General features: G+C 36.7%; 1 protein-coding gene across 1 annotated transcript in view; it reads right to left on the minus strand.

Moving 5' to 3' along the window:
- SNTG1 (syntrophin gamma 1) overlaps window positions 1–23,350 on the minus strand; it is a gene marked incomplete at both ends in the record, with an annotated part of 157,243 nt that overhangs the window by 104,240 nt on the left and 29,653 nt on the right. Inside the window, 4 exons of the mRNA XM_084260606.1 lie at window positions 1,506–1,588; window positions 2,928–3,030; window positions 21,999–22,040; window positions 22,148–22,191. Of these exons, the coding sequence (XP_084116732.1) occupies window positions 1,506–1,588; window positions 2,928–3,030; window positions 21,999–22,040; window positions 22,148–22,191 (272 nt within the window). The remainder of the gene's footprint in view (window positions 1–1,505; window positions 1,589–2,927; window positions 3,031–21,998; window positions 22,041–22,147; window positions 22,192–23,350) is intronic.

The raw sequence follows: 23,350 nt of genomic DNA on the forward strand, positions 1-23,350 counted from the left end.
CAGATCATTTAGTATTGGCTTTAGCTAACAATGGAAAGACTATGAACTTTCTCACAAATAACACAAATCTATATAAACATCAACATCAATATGCTTAGAGGAATCATGAGGAACACTTCTATAAATCTAGGGAAAACAGATGTCCTATTCATTACTGGTAATTTAAAAAAAAAAAAAATGATTGACTAGGAAGACTATGAGGACATTATATCTAATTTTTAAAGTTTCCTGTCTAGTTTCAGGAGCCTTTTTTCAGCTGTGATTAAACTTGAAGAAAAAGCTGAAATGTGGTAAGAAGTTTAGGTGCAAATTGTAGACCTAGATCTGGATGCAAATGACTGAATTGTTGACAAAAAAATAAAACCAGTCAAGTCTACTCCAAATTCTGAGTCAGACATCTCTTTCATGCAAAATTCCAATTCCATAAGTTGAGAGCAAGACTATAGCCGTAAGTGATAATGCATTCTAGACAATTTTCTGAGAAAAAGGAAGGACCATGACATAAGAGTTGTAATTTAGGAATTCATACAGAAGTCTCATTTGGTTTTATGAAGCATTCCATTCTAAAGAGCATCTGAGATAAGAACCACATCCTGATCTTCATCTGAAGGATTTAATTTAGGGTGAATTACAGATTTATGATGTCTGATAATATTATTTACACTGAAAGAGAAGCTGTTTCAGTAAATTACTGTCACTTCAGATAGAAACTATAGTTCATTTTGATCAGTTTCAACACCTGCAGAAATAGGATTCACAAATGGAAGTATGTTTTTTATCCTAACAGCAGTTAGAAATTAGGTGGGTAAGAAAATAAGCTTTGGATCTGGCTACAATAGCTTTTCTGCAAGCTTACATATATAGAGATACATACAGAAAATAGACATACGGGTATATAGAGAGGTAAGTGTGCTTCTGATTTTGCACTTTAAACTGTTTTCTTATCCAAGACTGCAAAGTCCCTTGTTGCACTAAAGGCATCTTTTACTAAAAATCTGATCAGACATCTGCAGCATTTTCATCCTAAAGAAATTTTGCTCCATAATGCTACCATCAATAAGATTTTAAGTTACTAAAACTAAGATGTTCTCTCAATAAAAAACAGGTACCTAAATCTTTGCCCAAAGTTACAGAAATTACGAAATAAAAATAAGGAAAAAATATTCTGAAAATATTTTCTAACATTAAGTAAATATATTTTCATTTCAGTAAATTTAATTCTTATGCTGTGGAAAAAATCTAGGAGGAAAGACTTTTGCAAAACCCCTTTTACCCAGATAAAGATACTGATGATATCTATCAAGGCAAAATCTCAACTGTGTAATTTGTCATGGCTTAATTTGCAGCCATAATATCTTGCAACTCTGTTTGCCCCCTATGCAACTGTATCTCCAATGGTAATTAGAGCTCCTCCTATGTTACTGTCCTTTATTAATTGCTTTCAATTAGTTGTTATAGCATTATTATACTTCTGTGTAATTCCATAATAAGAAATAAGCACTTACCGTGTTGTTGGGATGGTAGTTGAGATGCAAACCACTGTCACAGAGGGGAGAGGATGTGCCACTGCTTTGGTCACTGGGGGCACCTAATACAAACATGAATACATTAAAAAAATCTTCTTTAACCTATAATGTTATAATTCAAACTTGTGTATGTCCACATATTCCACTCCCCTAGATTTGCCATATCTAACATTCATTTACTTTCTCCATTCAGCCTGCATCTGTCATTTGGCTTGAGCAGAGTGCTTTTGCAAGCTTAGCAGAGGCTCAAGAATGCTTCTGATTAAGAGTTAACAATCTGTTTAATACAAAAAATTCTGAAGATTTTTGCAAACTTTACAATAGAAGGAAAGCATGTACCTCCTCACTTGGCTTTCACTAGTCAGTGCTTTTGCTGCTCCCACAGTTCACATTCCTAACTGTTCTTGCAGCAGTTTAGGAGATTAGCTCTACACCTCAAAAGCAACATGATAGGGTCAATGCAAATGCACATCTGTGTGCATTACTCCCAGCACTCTGTGCTACCGCAGCCCATCACAAAATGGGCAAACGTACTTTTTCTATTTAAGAATATGGTACTCTAATATTTTTTTTTGGCTCACTAAAATTTTATACTTAGGTGAAGGATTGAGACAGCATTTTAACAAATGTTTACATAAAGCATAACTTCATAACTTAGTTTATTTAATTCTTACTAACAAAATCAAAGACTAAAAGTACTGAAATAAAACATTTATAGTTTTCTTGCTTAAAAATTAAGCAATTCATTTTACCCTCTTAGGAGCAAGAAGCAGAAGGAAAACAGAAGTGAAAAAGGCCCAGGTTGACATATAAATATGCTTGGATATACTGCAATTGTCTATAATTATGCACCCACACTTACAATTTAATATAATTAAAGGAAGACAGCTGTCTCCATATGTCTCATGGGGCTAGTTGACTAAAACTCAGCTGGACGTAAACAAAATACTAATCACCCCAAAGGAATTTATTTTTAGGTAGACAGACACCTCCGCCAAAGCCTCTTTCAAATGATAAAGTTAAGCCCTCTACTTAGAGGGCTATACACACACACATAATCTCATTTTCACATTTACAAGACAAAATTTTTTGCAGACTAAAACATCATCTGACATTGCCTGAAAACCGCTGTGAACTAATGCAATTCTACTGCTTTACCTGCAAATTTGTTGACTCATACCAGTCAAATGCTTGCTGATGTTTTTTTCAAGGAGATAGCCATGTTTTTACTTGAGGAGCATGTTATTACGAGACATGGCAATATGAACAGCTCACACTCAGGCAGCAACACTGACTGGAAAAGCTGCTGTCAATCACCCTCAATGCACAATAGGTTCAGAAGCTGCGAGCATTCATGAGCACTGAATTGATTTTTCTTTTGGCCAAGTAATAAAGTCTTACACGCGCAATCTTCATTCAGTGGTAGTTTTAGAAAAGCAGGTGCTCTTTTCAGAAAGGACACAGTTAGGGTCACTTCTTCCCCTGCGTTACGAAGGACCTGAACCTATGAGAGACATACAAACAGGACACCTTGAAATATATTATTTGACCAAAATACATCAGAAACGTAAGCAACTCCACACAGCTTTCACATACCAGAACATAACTGCTCAGTAATGACTTGTTTGGGTTGTTTTTTAAGAAAGCAAGCCAGATGCAAAGTCTGCTATATGCTTCTCTGTCATTTTTGCTAGGCATATGTGAATTGGAGGAGTGGGGGGCAATGACGTGCCTATAGTAGCACTGACTTTGCATTGTGCTACTGCACAGTGTGCTCCCTGACACTTCAGCCGTGCACCTCTTTCTTTCAGATCTGGCATCATCCACACCAGCATGTGTGCATATAAAAAAAAATCCCCCCAGCTGCCTCAAGTCTCCAAGCAAAACAATAGCAGTAGTTTCCACAGATGTGCCATAATCCTATGAGCAAGTCTTTCCAACAGCCAGCCAAAGCACTCCACCATGGATGAGAGACCTAATCTTCCTCTCAGCCACAGAGGAAAAGTACCTATTTTAAACTTTAAATCTTAGATAAGCACAAGCTTGATCTTTGCCAAAGGGCAGCTTGCATTTTAGACACAGGAATGCATAAACCACCTATCCCCCTGCAAATACTTTTAGCCTTCCTGTACTATCCCACAAGTTCTACTACAGCTCTCATTAATGCCTTTAGCTTTTGTGTGGTACAGCCAACAAACACCTCAAGGCACAGTAGCAAAAGGGAACCCTAGGCACTTCCCCAGCATTGCACAAAAACAGCACAAAAGCTACCAAGTAAAATGCTGTATCTAACAGTGGAGGAATAACATTTGAAACTGTTTAAAACACCAGATCCAAGAAGCACCATTTCAAAGAACAGCCATTTCCCATTCTCCTGGCTCCCTGTCTTCAAAATTCTTTAAGGGTTACCTTAACATGGGTTTACAAAGACAGAAGATTGCACTATCCTCTATCGCTCAGATAGTGCAGACAGCTCACTCGCTGGGAACAATATTTGGAGAACTGCTACACAGTGACATATTTAACATTTTAAAATGAGATGGACCTGCTCCCTTTCTGCAGTGTTTTTGTGGTAGCTGGGTAACACACACAACCCTCCTTGTCATGCTGATGCTTGCATGAAAACCTTGTAAACAATTTATGGAGGACTGCTGTTCTTTATGCCTATTAACATCCTATCCTACAGATTTAGTTAGGTGCACGTATCTAAATATATGTAGGGATGCTTTCATGTGGAATCATGTGACATTTAATGAACTTAAAGCAATTTTTCAAGAAAATTTATCCATTTTGCCTTTAAACACAATACTTCCAGTTCCACGCTGGTTGCTACAGAGGAATAACAATATTACAACAGATTATTTGATTCAGTATCTTAAATCTACTCAGAAATTAAAGTCTTTGTTGCTTAAAACAGCACAGTGGTTGTCGATGCAGAATTTGCAGTGTAGTGTGCATTTACATGTATGTGTGCAATACACACATTACACACATCACAACAAATTTCATCAACTTAAACTGCATGCCAACAACTTTATCTGTAACAGGAGCCCCTCCAACAAGCACTTACCAGTTCTGATACATTTTATACCTTAGAATTCACAAGCATTACTCATTTCATAGAAAGATGAGGACTTGTAATCCAAGGAACCATAGGTCAAGACTCTGAAGTCCTGAATTCCATCAGAGAAACCATAGTATTTCCTCAGCCTTCATAGAACATTTATATTTCTCCTCTTAGGTAGGAGTTGCATAGTTCAGAAAAGTCATAGCCAAAGCAGAAACTCACAGGCATGTAATTCTCTATTGAAAGGACAGATGTGGATAGACAAAGTGCAGGAAGATATAGCTATCCTCTGACTTTTAAAAAATTATTTCCTTTTACTCAGAAATAGGGAAGTAGAGGAGTTACAGCATTATAAACTTCAATTTATAAAGTCACCTTTGAAGATACCAATGAATAAGTAGATATCATTTGTGAAAAGCTGAGATGGTAAATCCTGCCCTTGAATCTTTCTTCCAAAAGTCAAATAAGCCACAAGTCTACATGATTTCATTTGATAACATTTTTCTGTAAAGGCTCAAAGTTGCCAGAAGTAGTCTACTGTGACCTTCCTCTACAATCTCTCCCAAACTTCTTTACCTTAAAGAATGACGAATTTAAGCTGGTACACAGTTTAGTTGGAAGCAGCAGTACTTACTTCACTGAAGCAGATTTTGGAGTGGATGAATCATACTACAGAAAGGGACAAGATTTTGACATGAAGAATAAAGACTAGAGAAAAGATTAGAAAACTACTAGGTAATGAATACAAGGACAAGAAAGCTATTGATCCAATTTCACTTATTTCTCAGAAAGGCTTAGTAATGACTAGAAAGTAAGGTTAGCTGAAGAAAATGTGATTTTAAATTGAATTTATTAGTTGCCTTTATGCAGCTTTCAGTTGAAAGCTCTTTATTTTTTATTTTACTTTTTCTTCTTTATTTTACGTAAGAAATGAACACCTACAGAACTGTGCCTTATAGGATTGATACACTTTCTGTCCCTATTCAGGGTGTACACCATCACACACCGCTGTTCCTCCCTGTAGAAAGAGGATGAGGTCCAACAGGAAATCTGCTCTTACTGCAGAATGTTTTTAGTGATATACCAACCAGCTCATATTTATGAATGGCTATTAAAAAATCCAGCCAAAAGTAATGTGTTTAACTGTTATAGAGAGTTCTGTCTGAAAAACACTCACTTGAAAACAGGGAGTTAAATAGTTTCTCTGGAAGACACAAAGTAGTATGAATTGCTAGAGTTTTATAGACATCAGTGGATTTTACCAATAGCAAGAGATACAGACATATTCTTCACTTCTCTTCCTCATTTCCTAACATCAATTTAACTCAAAACTTTATAGAACTGTTTTAGTAAAATGAAGACTGTATGAATCTAAAGGTACTGCTTTGTTCAGGCTTGTAAAATATGACACTTGTGAACAATGCATAGGTATATCCATGTTAACCTGAAGAATTGGTAGCGTATTATTCCACTGACAAAGCAGTAGTGAGCTTTTAGCACTTCAGTCATTTCACTAACATATTGAAGAAACCAGTTGTCAGTGATCTAATTTTTAGATAGAGAAATGGATACATGCTCAGCAGGATGCTCAGCCATTTTGGTCTCACTTTAGAAGGAAGTTCCCTCACATTTGTTGTACACACACTGTGAATATCTCAACCACTCATGTGCTGGCTTTTTGGGGCAGTGATAATTTAAGTATTTCAAGGTTAATTTGAAATATATTGTGCCATTAGAAGGTAAGATGGCTTTGTTTCCAGTCTATGTTTTTTCTATATAGCCCTAGAGTTTTAATATTTGACATCTCCTGCAAAGACCTAGACTTCAGGCATATGAATCCATCTATCTCAAGTTTCTGTTCTAATAATTAACTATGAATAGTAGTAACACTTAACATGTTGACAAAGATGTATGGATTAAATAGCAAAAAGCTACTTAGTATTGGAGTTTCTATTTAATTTAGTTTTATTTTTTATTTCATTTATAGCTATTATTTGTTGGTGAGCAGTGTCAGCTTAAGTCATCTATCAGGAAGAAGCTGTGACAGAAGTAGATTTCATCAATATTACGGCTACATATTAAATTCCTGCCTCTGAGAAATCATATATTTAATGTAGAGTTAATTGATGTGATAAGAACTACACAGAGGCATTAAATAAAGTCAAAAAACTTTATGCCAATCATAAGCTTACTATCAGTGGGATCAAGGATTAATTTACTTCTATCACAAATAGTCCTATATAAAGTTAGGATATTCACGGAGTCAAACAAGAAAGGCAAAAATAACAGTTGTGCTTGTCTGAACCAGCAGCTGTGTGAAATAGTGAAATTAGAAGAGCCAGTGTTTCTGGAACAACAGTGTCTATATTTCCATGAAATTATTGCAATGATTGCAAGGGGGCCATTTGAAGAAGTACATTTTATGGTGGTGTGCAATACTGCTGAATGATTTTTCTACTTAATAACACTAGTCTGAATTATTAATAATGTCTACAATGATACTGCCTTTTAATTTTATAAAACCTTTTAAAGTCCCAGTTTAAGAAAACATCTGAGCATATGCTAGAGTTAAGTGTCTCTTGTTATATTCAGTAAAGTACTGAAGCATGAAATCTATTGGACTTCAGTAAGTAGTCTTTCTTGAATCAGACTGTAATCCCCTCTTATTACCAATTCAATTTGCCCACCAATGAAATGGTAAAGGTTTAAAACAGAAGACTTCTAGGTCCTCAAGATCTCCGTTCTCCTGAACTGGAGCAAATTCCACTCTTCAGCATGCCTAAAAGGAAAGTTCAGTTCTTTGCTGCACACCTCATATAATAAACATCTATGAAAGAAAAAAGGAAAGGAGAACACCGCATTGCTAGCCTCTGTGCAGATCTATACAATACACTTACGCAAGTCCACCAGCAGATACCACATCAAGCATTCTGATACAATCACATAAAGGCCTGAAGCAGAAAGGGTCCATGTCTATACGGTCTTGAATTATGTTTACTTTAAAAAAAATCAACTCTTATTCAGTAAAAGCCATTCTGTAGCTAGTACAGAATGTTTGCATTAAAAACAAATGAACATATAGGAAGTCCTATGATATAATATTCATCACAGTATTTGCTAACAATGAAAGCTAATCAACAAATACAATAGTAAAAACTATCCAAGGGGTTGATTTTTTCTCTTCAGAAAGCTTCTTACTGATATAGAGAGTAAACTAGATTATCGTTTTATAACAGCAGTTCCAAGTCAGGCTGCACAACTCAAAGTGAACCTCAGACCATAGCAGACACTTCTATAACTGTAGGTTTTAATCTTTTGCTGTCTGGTTCCAAAACCCATGTTAGGTATTCAGATACAAATCCAAGTGAGCTGCATACTAGTCCTGGGAGCTTACTAAAACAAGGCAAAAGAAAACAGAGAGCAGAATGGTGCACATGCCAAGGATGCAGGAAAATGTGCCCTTCTATTCAGAACCCTATTCTGGATGTATCTTGCTACCGGCACTGTTTTGCAGAAGTGTAAGGAGATACACTAAGATTAGTAGTTGCAAGAAAAAACACTCTGCTGTGCCTACCCGTAAGCAAATATTCTGAAAAGCAGCAGATAAAGGTTTATGTGTTCTCAAGATGGCATAGAAATTGCATCAGGGTAGCAATTCCACAAAGAGCATTAAAACTAGTAAGACACTACACAGTATCATTTCAGAGATGACATATCATGAGATTTAGGTCCCAGACTGATCACTCTTGATTTCAAGTGACAGCACTCTTAAGCTAGACCACATAAGGTGGTTCATCAGATGGACACTGTCACACCAGTAATCTTACATCTATATTCAGGTGTCATTAAACCTTGCCCTGCCTGTTTTCACAGGCTCAATGGCTTTAGACATAGAGGTACTAGAATACGCAACCTCAATGCTCCTTAGTTAAAAACTAAGTCATCTGCCTTTAAAAATAGACTGATTTCATCATTTGAAGTCTGCAAGCATATATGAGCTGACACTAAGGGACACCTACAGATCTTCATGGAAAGTTACTAAAATAATCAGATGTAAGCATCTTAAGTGTTGGAGCAAGCTTCTGGCAGCAAAACCTGCAACCTATGGAGAGACCAACCCATGCTGCAGCAGCTTTGCTAGAGGACTTGGGACTCTGTGGGCAACCAAGCTGAAGCAGTCTGGGCCCAAAGGTCAGCACCCATGGAATGGAGCTGCACAGAGGCAGTTGGTGAGATGACGCCCCAAGAGAAAGGGCTCCCGTTGGACAAGTTTATGGAGGACTGTCTCCCATAGTTGGGATGCCATGGTGCAGCAGAAGGGTGGGAGGAATGCCTTGCCTCACCACCACAGCTAAGGAGGACAACAACTTGTGAGGAACTGACTGAAATCCCCATTCCCTGCCCCTCCCCATGCTACAATGCAGGGGGAAGAATAGAGTAAAAGCATGACTGAAGTGAAGTCTGCTAAAAGGGGAGGGGTGGGGGGAGGTGCTTTAAGATCCGTTCATGCTTCTCATTACCCAACTCTGGTTTCACTGGGTGTGTAATGTTTACTTTCCTTTATTCTGTGTCAAGTCTGTTTTGCCCAAAAACTGCGGAGTGATCTCTCCCTCTCCTAAGCCTCTCTGTGTGTATATACATATATTGTTTTACTAAAAAAGTACACTTACACTACCACAGTTTACATTAAAACTCAGAAGGTGGTCATTCCCACACAGAAGCTATGAAAAGCAAGGAATTTGAACTTGCTAGAATTTTATGTCTACCAAAACTGGACCACCATACCCTGGAGTCCCTGACCATAGGTCACAAGGGACAGCATAGGTCCCTGAACTGAAACAGTTCACACCAGATTCTGAAAAATTAAATATGAATTCCCTATCTGGATTCCAACTCTAATACAGTACTTACTGTGGTCTATCAGCATATTCTGACTCATCCCAGCCAAGCTTCAAACTGTTGATTCTAGTGCAAATATTGATTTTATTCCTAAGTGGTTTATTAGCATTTCCCAATCTATACTCCAGGGACTAGCAGTGTGCTCTTGCAGCTCGGAAGGCCAATGGTATCCTGGGCTCCATCAGAAGACGGGTGGCCAGAAGGGACAGGTTGTCCCTCTCTACTCTGTCCTTCTCTGGAGTATTGTGTCCAGATCTGGGGTCCCCAATACAAGAAAGATGTAGAACTGTTGGAGAGGGTAGGAGGACCACAAAGATGATTAGAGGGCTGGAGCACCTGCCCTACAAAGAGAGGCTGAGGGAGCTGGGCTTGTTCAGCCTAGAGAAGAGAAGGCTGGAGGGGGGACCTCATTGCAGACTTTCAGTACCTGAAGGGAGCTTATAAGCAGGAGGGGATTCAACTTTTTAAAAGATCAGATAATGGCAGGACAAGGGTGAATGGACTAAAGCTAAAGGAGGGAAGGTTTAGATTAGATATTAGGGGGAAGTTTTTTACAGAAAGAGTGGTGAGGTGCTGGAACAGGCTGCCCAGAGAAGTAGTGGATTCCCCTTCCCTGGAGGTGTTCAAGGCCAGGTTGGATGAGGCCCTGGGCAGCCTTGTGTAGATCCAGGCCTGGAGGTTGGTGTCCCTGCCTGTGGCAGGGGGGTTGGAGCTCTATGATCCTTGGGGTCCCTTCCAACCCAGACCATTCTATGATTCTATGATTAGATTTTTTTGGCAATTTCTGAAAAAGCCAACATGCTTTACAATTTTACTTATTACTGAGAAGTCAATCTATACATAACTATATATATTTCAACAAAAAATATATCAACCTATGTTAACTGAGACACGCATTCAACAAATGGTTCTGAGAAACCTCCAGGTCTGGAGGATGGCAGCCCTGTCTGTGGCAAGGGGTTTGGAACTGTATGATCCTTGGGGTCCCTTCCAACCCAGATCTATGATTCTATAACTATTGTTCTGGGACTATAATCCATAAAAAAAATACACAAAGATTAGCCATTCAGTTCTACCTATTGTGCAGTTGCTCAAAACAAGAAAAAAAAATCCAAAGACAACTTCAAGTTTCATGAGCTTTTCTAATGTAGTGACTACATGCCAAAACCACCTATCTTGGTTTTCACATTACCTAATCCATTTATGGCTCCTACCTCTCTAGGATTACTCAGATGCACAAAGAGATCTGTGTAGTTAAAAAGTTCTCTACTCTAAACTCAAAACAGCTGCTTTACTATGAACATTTTACATATTCATCTCCACTATCTTTCCAAGCTGATTCATGAACACATTTTTGTAGTTATGTATTTAATGAGTTGCAAAACAACTGCGTAAGAGGAACAGGGAAAATCCCTTAATACTGAAAGTGTTAGGAATACCACTAGAACTTTACTTAGGGTGGTGCTGTTTAAAGACATGAAAAAGGAAACTTCAATTATTTTGGACAAGACAAAACTTTGTTGCAATTCATAACTGAGACTGGTAAAATTACCATAAGTTTAGATAAATTACTAAATCCCACCATCAGTCTATTACAAATTCATAAACATAATTCTCCTTCAAGTAGTCATATTAACACATATATTTCATCTTCTACCAATACTAGACACTTTCATTACAATCGTATGTATTTCGTTAAATCTCTCATTGGTATGATAGCTCAGGAATTTACAGAGGAACTAGATTTTGTTTGGTGTCATTTTCCTTGACATCATCCAAACCAAATATCGGCTGAAGCCACTTTGGGAGAAACACATGATCCTCCTAATGAGGAAAAAGGTCCTCCTGAAATGCAAGAAGCATTTACACCACTGTTACAATAGCAGTTACTGATTTCTAGACAGCTTTGCCAAAAGCTTGCACAGCATCCTCTGTGCACTGGTGCATATAGCCAGATGAACGATACACTATTCCATCAGCCTACAGAGGATTTAAGACAGGTTTTTTGACTTCATAATAACTCAGAAATCAACTGTGACAGTGGCCTATACTGAGACTGTGGTATGGGTGCCTTCATTCCCTCCTCCCCCCAATCAACTACATGTTATGGAGAACATAAAAGCTGTCAACACTTGCAGAGCATTAATCAACATTCACAGGCTTTGCACATTTACCTTTGAAGATCCACAACTTTCTTAAATGAAGTCTAGGCCATATTTTAATGCACAGATAATATGCACTCATCATATCTGCAACTACATCCTTGTAAAATACCTTTATTACTCATGCAAACAGTACTATTTTAGTAGGCTTTAGACCAATATAAAGTGGTAAGAATAAGCCAGAACCATACTTCACTAATTCTGTGGACTACAAACCAACTCTTGGTATTCTCTAACAAGAATTTCAGATGGCAAAGTATGGACAAAACCATCTTTTAATGAAAGCAGAGAAAAATAGGTCAGAGCTTCAGCCATTAAATTACTAACCAGCTAAATGGGAAAACCAGCACAACAGGTCACAATATCAGTATCTCTTATACTGAAAGTTAAAATTTTGCTTGTGGTTATAAAGTATTATGGCATAAAGGGCATGGTAATTCCCTCACTAATGTAGAAAAATACCTAGCGTATAAGTTATGTTCAACAATGTATGAGAACACAGATTCCAGCAGATAATCAAACTGAAGAAAACAGTTGTAACTAGCCTCTCAAAACCAATTGCTGTATTTTAGCAATTAACTAAGAAAACTTTACAAGAATGATTTAGTCACTTAGTGTCCATCCCCTATAGAAAAGTCACATAAAATATTCAGAATAAAACAAGACTAAGATATTATTCATGTTACACAAAGAAAGAAAATAAAGTCAGGTATATTTACAGCATAAACCAAATTGTTCCATTTTTATCTGCATGATTTTCGGAGTACCCTGCTATAAACAGGATAAAGATCACTAGATATCCTTTTATGAATGGATACATATTTTTCTTGTGGTATAAAACATTATGCTGAACCCAAAAGCCTTCGGACAGTAATTTTTGCTTTTTTCAACAACTTCAGAAAAATCTAATAATGAAAAACAAAGTTAAAAGTGGAAAGTTTTTTTTTTCTTCCACTAAGGTATAACAGACAGGTGTAACAGACAGATCTCCAAATTTTGAAGGTAATGTGGGCTCCTCAATAGGAGGAAATAAATTCCAATCACATCCTTTTTCAAGGATTTCAGGTTCTTTACACAGTTGATCATACTTTTTCTTTGATAATTTTTCTTCATTATAGCAATGAGCTTGAAAAGCTTGAGTTTTCTAGTCCTGAAAAACAAAACAAATCAGCTGCTTGCTTATCTACCACAAAAATCCTCCACTCCTTTAAAGTATTTCCACACTTTGTATTTGCTAGATTAACAGCTGAGTTCTATACGAAATTTCTAACATGTTTAAAAAACTTTTCATACATGCAATTTGTGAAACGATCATTAGCAATACTCAAAATGCATAAACACTACTAAGCTACACAACATCTCACCTATTTTTCATGTTCCTAATGCTTGAAAAGCAAAAGTCATCCAGTTGACACAGAATTTTAAAGTACACTTAATTGCTTAAATCTTTTCGGAATAGAGATAAGTCTAAGACTGTTAAAAACATGGCTTGAATATTTTGTCGGACTAAGCAGAGTGCCAGTTCTGGATGAAAAAAGATCAGTCCCAGAATAAGTTTGCTCACACTAATCCCATTGCAAGGCTGGGGTCAAACACACAGCTAGTCGCAAATTTCACATTTACATATTCAATATAAAATGTGCTGTTGGCAAATACGACCTTAACATTTACTTTTCATGAATAGTCACACTAATCAACTACCAGCATATAAATGCTCATGAAAAATGAATACAAAATGGCCTTAAAGAGTTTGAAATCAAATTTTAATTCTAAATTTGAATAAATATTAATGTACAAGCCTACTCCCATTTGTTCAATTCTAAATGCTATCAACTTCCCAGTGACAAAGAATAGTTCTTGGACAAATTTGTATTTGAAGTAATGTTTTAGATCAATATATGCAGTTAACACTGCTAAACTTCTTAGCAGCTCAGGATCTAATCTGAGACAGATATTTTAGTACTATAGGGACTGCATTCTGTGATAAAAGCTGAAGCTAAGAACACATAAGAACATACTTGTGTGCCACTTAATGCAATGGTAGCATTTCTGCTGTAGAGCAATTGTACTGCACCCAGCTGAAGTTGAGAAAATTACTCTATTCTTCAAAAACATTAATTAAAAGGTATGTCCCAACTGTATAAAAAACGTAAATCTGTACTTTTGCACAAACACATATATATTTTACTGGACTGGAATCCATTATAATTACCCTGTAATATGAATAATATTACCTCAACATTTTGAAGATCATTTTCTTCAGCATCTCAATTTTAAGGGTCTTGACAAAACTGGGTCTGGAGGTATTCACACTGGCTATTAACTAACTGAAGGACATTTTCAGAAATTTTGGAAAGAAAAGAGATTAGCATATAATTCCAAGGAAGTAAAAAAGCTCATTTGCATTTCAGCATAATGATGAAAAAGTGCTGAATTACAGGTTTAATCAGTTTATAGCATGAGGTCTTCATGACTTCCAAAGTTAGGCATAAATCTGATATATTCATCCAAAATGATCAGGCTACTTATCCCATTGCAACCCTTATTCTAGCTTTTCTCATTTTTTTCTAATTAGGCAATAATCCCATGGAAATGTATTATTGCCAGCAGTTAGTTACCATTTGAGAGTATAAAATCTTATAAAAAGCAGAATTTATAGACTATTTATAGAGCATGTCTCTTCTGAAGCAAGAATGGCAACATCAACAGTAAAAAAAAAGGCTTTGTAAAATTCTGATACATTGCAGCTAGGTGAGTATGTCAGAATACCACAAGTGAATGCAGAAACTACAGGCCACACTAAGTCAAGGCTCCTCAAACCTTAATTTAAGTTTCACAATTTTCTGTGCTATTGGTTTCTGCAAAAATTCAGAAAATAAGCATAATGGTGCTGATGGTCCATAACACAAAACTATCTAAGCAATGTCTACACCAAAAGATGATTCAAAAAAGCACATTCCCATTGATATAACAGTTTCCTGTTAAGATAAATTTTGGCTTTGATATCTTCAGGGATATTAAAAGATGTAGTTGTAGCAGTAAAAATTTAAATCTCTTGGTATTTCCAAATTCCACACTGCCGTTTTTTATTAGAAAAAACTTTCTCACTGTTATTGTTTTGCAGGTGATCCATTGTACTCTACAGCCTCACACTGATTGATGGAAACGTGCTTTATACAGTTTGAGACCTTTCATCTTCCAGGGTGAAAGATGTTTAAACAAAATATTTTATCTGTTAGCATTCATTACAATAAATGCTAGCTCACCCCAACATTTCTCTGCAATCAGTGATACAGAAACAGTATGTTATGATCTGAAATGCACACGGGATTTTAAACGTGTTTTGTATTAGATTTTTCATGTAAAGAGGACTAAACAAAAGATGTCAAAAAACCCTTAAGAGATGAAGATTTTGTGAAACATGTCTGCCTATCTACTTAATATGTAAAATACATTATACTCAGACTTGTATACAGAGGGAAGGCATTTCAGGAAATCTGGAAATATCCTCAGTACTTTCCACTGCACACCAACATGTTAAAATATTGGAGGCTTTTTGATGTAGAGTATTCCCTTGAACTCTCCTTTTAATGGGTCAGCATAATTAGGACCTTTGAAATATTCTGGATCAGTACTGGCTTGACAAGGGCATGTGAAGTAGAAAAAAGCTGTGTGCATCTGCTAGACCTCATTTGAAGATATATGTCATTACCCTGGTAATGCCATTTCAGCCTGCGCACCAAGTATTTCCCATTTCACTTAAAGTACAAACAGCACAGGGAGGCAACAACTCCTGCAGGTCTCTGCACAAAAAAAAAATCCAACAGGTAACCTTTGCAATTTTTAATGAAGAGTTTCTTCCCTCTAGAACAACACCTGCACCAAAGTTTTTCTTGTGATCTATGAACCTTCTCACTATTGCAAGCTGTCCTACTGCCCAAAGCCTTGCAAAACAGCTAACGGAAAAGGGGTAGTACCGAACTGAACTTGCAGAAAGACAACAGCACTATGAGGGCAATGCTAAGAAAGAAATACACATCTAGAAATAGACCCAGTGCTGACAAACAGATACCAAGTCACCAGTACCATACTAGTTGTTGAGATGTATGGGGAGGGCCATCTGGAAATCTCCATGTATGTAGCTGGACAAGTCCAACATCGGTTACTATTGAATAGTCCATTCTCCTTTCCTCTTCCTCCTTCACCTAACAAACTGTCAAAAGACAAAGACCCACAGTAGAGAAAAAGACCTAAAAATATGTACAGGTATACAGAAAACCCCTGGATAAAAAGAGGTACTCCTGGCACCAATCTGATATTACTATAGCCAGAACAATGACAATTCTGAAGAGTTAAATCAGGTGCTGTAACTGCTGGAAAAATATCAGAAGTCTATCTGCACTCACACTTGTACTTCTTTGAGCGCACCTTTTATTTATGACTCCTCCATACTAGCTAAATCAGTACACATGCTGTTTTGTCCAATGCACTCTCTCAGGTCCATGTCAAACCATAAGAAACAGAGGATGCCCCTTTGATGTAAAGATTTGCTTTCAGTCTATACAGCACACAGTTGTTATGCATTTAAAGAAAGCACTGTTGTTACCAGTAGGACAGTATTTTCTAGTTCTTGTGTACAAATTAAATTTTTGTAATCATGACCAGTGACAATAATTTTAATGTCTACAGGCTTCATTTCTCCTATATTAATCTGGAACGCATTGTATATGTTTATTTCTTGTGCCTTTTGGAAGCTTTTGATGCTCTATGCAATTTATTGTGTAGTCTTACTATATTTGTTATGGAGTAGCTAGTCCAAGTAAAACAAAAATTCAGAACACCTAGCCAAAGTGGACTATCCCTTTCTAGATATAAACTACAAAGGCATAGGCTAAAAATAATTTGAACTAGGTTTAAAGTAACTGGGGCTCCAGTGATCTATGACAGGCCCAGTCCCATTCTTTTAATTACTGTACACCTATGCACAGCAAAGAAGAAATGGAATCCATGTACCATGTCCACAACTAGAAGATGCTGTGAAAAATGAAATCTTTCCAAAAGTATTCTGGAGGGTAAAGTGCACAGACACACAAACTTGGATACATTTATCAAAGTAGCTTAAGTCTTTACAGTAAAAATATCAATGCAATCAAAGCCACAAATGAAACCTGTCTCATGGTACACACTTTAAATCTGCTGCTCAGCTGTCTCTTCTTTGCAGCTCAGGCTTTTAGCTCTAATAGAGCTGCATGACAAAGGAAGAACCAAGGAGGTTGTTGCACTGTGACTGGAGATTAAATTGTTCACTCTATCCCACTAAACTCTAATGGATTTTTGCTTGGAGGACTGTAACTATGTAATAAGGAAATGACAATATTAATCACAGACTTGGTATTAGTCATGCCAGTATATTCCACTTCCTATTAAAATTTAGGAGTACTTATTAGTTTTAAAAGATGTTATCTTAATAAAATTACTAATATATCTACAGGTATCTTGAGAAAAAGAAATTAAAATATAAATTAGGAAGACAAGCAACACATTAGCATATCTTAAAAATCAAACCAAGTCTGGCACAAAGATTACTTAAACACTAAAAATATCACAGCTAAATCCAGCTTAGAAAAGCAGCTGAATCCATGTTACAAATATTCAAGGATATACCCTAATCTAAGGTACTTCCACAACAAAAAAAAGTGAACTATTTGCACCCAAGAGGTCCTTTTCCACTTGATGTACACTTATTTCAATGAAATAATGAAATATTTGACAGATTACTAGCTCCCATTTCCATGAACAATAAGGACATCAAATACACTGTAACAGATGTTTTCCTTAATTACACCAGGGTAGCTAATGTGACATCAGCACTTTTATTACCCAAACCTCAAATAAAAAGCAGCAGCTGTATGAACAAAGTCATGAGTTGGCCTCTTAAGAAAACACTGTATTTCCTAAAAGTTTACATTTGGTTTTTAAATTTAAAAGTTACAAATTGCAGATGGATCATGGTAGTCTTAGAATCACCAACTACGCTGCTTCAGTACTGAAGTCACCATTAAGTCTAAACCAGAATGGATTAAATGGCTGTGCTACACAGTAGAGCATCTCTACCACATAGTATGAGAAGGTGGTAATCTCTATTTGCAGGTTGCTGTTATCACTATCACCAAACAGCACAATATTACAGTAGAGACCCTTTTCTGCAAGGGATTCTGAAGTACTTCATGTAATTCAGTGAGCTAAACCTGGTAACAGTCTAGTTCTGTTTCACAGTTAAGAAAACAAAGGCAATTTACCAAAAGACACATCTGCAAAGTCAAGACAGAGTGAGATTCAGATCATTTGGTTTCCAGTCCTGTCTTGTAATTACAATATGCTTGTTGCTCTGCTTAAAAAGTACTAATGAGCAACACTACCAAAGCTATTAATGAAGTGTTTTTAAAAATCAGTTTGATGAAACCACAGTTTTAAGAACTAGGGTTCCATCAGCTACACATGATCATAGTTAAGCTGCTACAGTCCTTGTCCTGTCAGTTTCATATAACATATGACTCATGCAGAACTAGCAGAGTTACAGCCCTGCAATGAACAAGGAACCAAAGAAGCAGCAAAAGATACAATGCAGTTCACATGGACATCCCATATGTCAGATCCTTCTGTTGGAATAAGATGTCTTATGCAAAATGCAGCTGATGGCTGAACAGTGCTACATATCCTAGTTAGCTCTACATAAAATCCAAAATCTAACTGTGCTGCATACCTACAGCTGTATTATACCTACCTCTACATGAGCTTATCCTCTTGCTTTTCAAGGAACACATGAATGCCATGTTAAGTGGCATTCTCAATTATCATTTTTCATTAGAAACATTCCCTGAATTTCCCTTAAACACAAGAAATAAGAAATTATTTCATATGCATTTAATTCTATTTTTATTTCCTAAGATAAATTGCTTGAGGATAGGAAGGCTCTGTTGTAGTATTTGAACAGGCAGGATCAATGGGTCAAGGCCAATTGTACGAGGTTTAACAAAGCCAAGTGCCAGTTCCTGCACTTCAGTCATAATCTTATGCAACACTACAGGCTTGTGGATGAGTAGCTGGAAAGCTGCCTGGCAGAAAAGGACCTGGGGGCATTAGCTGATAGCCAGCAGTCTGCCCAGGCGGCCAACAGCATCTTGGTGTATCAGAAACAGTGTGGCTAGCAGGACTAGGGAAGTGATTATCCCCTTGGACTTCTCACTGCCTTATTGTAAAATGTAAATGACAGTCTACTGGAAAAGGCATAGTTAATAAATCCAGACTAGAAAGAGCACAAACTCATGTAATTTAACAGATAAAATGGACTGTCCTTTCCTCTACGTTCAAGTGCATACTGTATTTTTGGAGTCAAATTGCCTGTAATGTTGAAAAATATTTAGAAGAATTCCTAGGTTTTTTTTTACTTCAGCCTCTTTCAATGGAGATACATGTTCTCTGGGGTGAAGTATTAATTTTACCACACAAGAGCACCAGGACTGATGCAACATTATGCTGTACTCTGGTGGGAGTCTTTACAACCTAAGACAAACAGGCTAACATCCAGCCTTTTGAGAGAAACTCATGATGTGTTTTCATGATATGAATATTTTCCACATTCTACCAGCTGAAAACCAAGCTCAGAATTAAAGGATTCTCCTAAAGGTAAAAAAACCCCAATATAAATCAAAAAGGAACTGTGTCGAGGCCTCCAGTGAGGTACATTAAAAACTGACTAAACCTACCTATTCAGTCTCAGCTATCTACCTACCTATTTGTCAGATTCAGGCTTCAGATTATAGTATATTTCTTAGGTAACAGGATCTGTACATCACTGCATACTCAATAACAAAATCTAGTAGCTAGTGGAAATCAATAAAGACAGAGGAGTGACCACTAAGTTCACTGTATGTTGAAAAACAATTCTCCTTATTCTGAAAGATGGAATTAGTTTAATAAAGCAAAATTTTGACATTCAAATGCATAGTATACTTATCAGTAAAGCAAGTAATTAGTGTAATACAGTAAGCTGTAGTTACTATGCCACAGGCCTTTTCAGTGCAGAGCTATGAAGATAAGACACTCAGAATGTTTCTGCAAGCAGCAAGAAGTTTTGGATCTAGAAAAAGAATGAACACTCATGGTATACATGGTGCAGACAGATCTAATTTTTCTATGGGTATATTCAGCTTTAAACCCTGAAAGAGCTCTACTCTGGTCTTCGAAAATACTGATTACAAACATTACATTAACCCAAACCACTAATATATTCTCTCATAGTGATACCAGGAAAACTCAGAAAGCAACTAAGCTCATGTACCTTTTATCACCATTGAAGAAGTACCTACATGCAATAAGGATTAAAAAGTTTTCACTACTGTTCAACTCCCTGCAGTGAGCACCTATGCTCCAAACACTATTTTCTCTATAACCTTGAGATTAGAGCTACAGATCCTGTATTTGATGAAGACCCTGCAAGAGAGAAGTGCTAGAACAACTCAAACTGCAACAAGCATGCTGCAAGATCCCACCAGAACTACAGCTGGCAGACCAGTTATGTGTTTGCCCTTTACTCAAGAATACACCTAAAATCAGATTATTGCACAGGGCATAATGATATCTTATTACTATAGCAGACATCATAATAAATTTACTCCACAGATATTCAACATATGATAGTTTCTGAAAAAAGAGGGTTCAACTACTTTGGGGTTTATTTTGTAACTCCACGACATTTTTTAGTTTATGAAGTGCGATAAAGACATTTTATCTTATTTAAATATTGTTCATTTATTATTAATTTGAGAATTACTCTTAGTTAGAATAAAGATCTAAAATACTTAAATTTCAAATCTGCTTCTTATAACCCCTACAACAGCTGTACCTACACAAATGCACATTCAAACAGGTAAGACTTTTTCAGGTAGCATGAGGACAGCATTATAAACTCTGTCTATAAGGAATTTGAGACAGATTACATTGGAAAAACAAGGTATAAACCAAACATTTGCTACTTTATGTTGTCACCTTTTGACTTTTCAAAAAATTTTTTTCCATGAAAGTGTTTAAACCTGATCATAAATAGCCAACAAAATTATGTATAATACTAATAGTCAAGAGATTGTCTCAGAAAAAAGAAAAATCCCAGGTGCTGTTATTTTCCATCTGTCTTTGAATGTGCAAGTCTACACTATTAGTACTGTCTTGTATCTTGAAATTTTAGCAGCCTATTTACCATATTAATTCATATTAAACCAAACATATTAAAACAAACACTGTTGCACAACCAAAGCTTAAAAGTCTGTAAATATGACTATTAATCTGTGTACACAGGACATGGTACAGTGAATGTTCTGAAGAATGAAGCATGATTTGCAGCACAAACTTCCGACAAAACCAGTGCACAAATGCACCCCAAGAGAAGGAACAGTGCAAGGATCTAATCTTCTGGCCTTCAATAACTTGTTGATCAGAACTTCATCTTTATTAACTTGTGCTCTCTATAACTAAATGGCACATGTTCAACAACCTGCCATACAACAGAATGCAGTATGAAACACAGAACATCCTTGAACTGGAAGTTAGGAGAAAGTAAACTTTTAGATAACATTAGTACATTTTAAAAATACAGGTAAAAATTCTATGGAGCTAATTTATTTGGTAATCTTACTTCTGGCATTCTTAAGTAAAGGGCTTCCTACTGCTGGGAGTACTTAAGCAGAGTCAAAGTCAAACCCAGTAAAAGTAAGACATTGAACAAAGTGATTTACCAAAGGAACCATCCTACTATAGAGCTCTCAAATACACACATGGCTTCTCTAGAAACAATCTCCTTAATACACTTATCTCAAACCTATACTGATACCAGCCTGAATGAGGAGAGCACTCTCTTAAGTAACAACCAGAGAATAAAAGGTAGAGACATAGTATTGTTTCAATTTTTAAATAGGATTAAAACCAAGTAAACAACAACCCTTCATCACAACACAAATTACGGCTTCTGACATTAAAATGCAGAAAGGTGCAGCACTGCTGAAATCTGACAGCTGTAAGCCAGAAGAAATGTCAGAACATGTACAGCTAAAAATCCACATAATAAAGCCATCACCTTCAATACAGAAAAGCCTGTCTGAGAACAGCAACAGTTACAACAAACTTAAGCAGCAACTGCATGAAGATCAGGGTTGCTTACCATGTGAGAGCATACAGTCATATTTGTTTAGGAATAACAATAACACAACTGATGCCAGCGCACTGCTATCAGTGTATACTGCCATCTCAATAACTACAAAGACAGAAAGACTGAAAAACAGAAAAGCTCACCACTTCTTCATGCCTGCATTTTCTCACATTAATTCCATTAATCTGTTATTAAAAAGATAAAGAGAAGACTTACTCTACATTTCTTAAGTATAGATTTCATTTCACTTTTCTAGAAAAATAAAAGCAGAAGTACTTGCAATTTTACTCACCTGTAGAATTGCATCTCCTATAAAGAGCAAACCTGAAAGTTCCGCTGAAAAACGAAAGCATATTTTCATTCATTTGGTATATAACATCCTTGATTTCTTGTACATGTATTCCTATGGATTTTAACAAATTTTTAAAATTTGAACAGAAACTTAAACCGAACACTTAATTTCCAAATAAATGATACAACTTGTTTTTAATCCCCAAATACCAGCCTGTGTTACAGTGACAGAGTCTACCCAGTCCAGGTAGAATACTATGAGACCTCTTCCACTAGTACCTTTCAGGCCATTATGGTGGGGTATAGAGTACTTTTCTGGGCATAAAAATGACTGCAGAACTAGGTCCTATTTGGGTGTGAGATCATCACTCACAAACCCTTAGGAAAACACAACATGGAAGCTCCAGAGCTACTTCAGAAAAAAATTAAAGTATCTTTTATCAAAGCTTACAAGTTAAGTCATGCATCTTAAAGAAAAACAGTGGAATATTTATGCTGAATAACACTTTATGCTGAAGAGCTAGACAATCAGTGTATTGTACCAAATCAGATAAAATTTGACCTTTAAAACAAATCAGTAAGTCAAAGCAATTTACAAGATCTAATTCTAAAATTGCAGTTTTTAAATGTTATGTTGTGTTACAGAGCTAATGCAAACATACTTTATCAATACACAAAAAATAAAGCTTATTTTAGTGATTGTAAAGAAAGAATTCTGAACATGAGAATTAAGGAACATTAAGAGAGGTACAGTGGTTAAGCCCCAAACAGCAGCTGAGCACCACGCCCTTCTCCCTCGCTCCTGACCAAGTCACTAGGAAAGGGGAACAACAGACCACAGCAAGTTACACTCACACCCAGGGATAACACAGAGTGCCTTAGCAACCCAACAGTTACAGAGTACTGCATAACTTAAGGACCAACCAGACACCACAGCTGAACTCGAACTGCCCTGGAGGCACTCAGGAGCAACCCTCCCCAACCAGCCCCTTTTATGGGGAAGTGATGGCAGGTGGTGTGGGAAACAGCCTAGGCTAACTCAGCTCACCTGTGCTGGCTACTTGGGGAGGTTAACCATGGCATGGCCAGAACCAGGACAATATATGGGATTATTTATCTACAGTATTCCAAAATATCACAGAAGACACCATCTAGAAAAGACTAGAACTGGAGTTGATTCCAAAACTAGCTATTTCAATGAAGT

This window comes from Gallinula chloropus (assembly GCF_964237585.1).
Source record: "Gallinula chloropus genome assembly, chromosome: 2".
NCBI classification, from domain to species: domain Eukaryota; kingdom Metazoa; phylum Chordata; class Aves; order Gruiformes; family Rallidae; genus Gallinula; species Gallinula chloropus.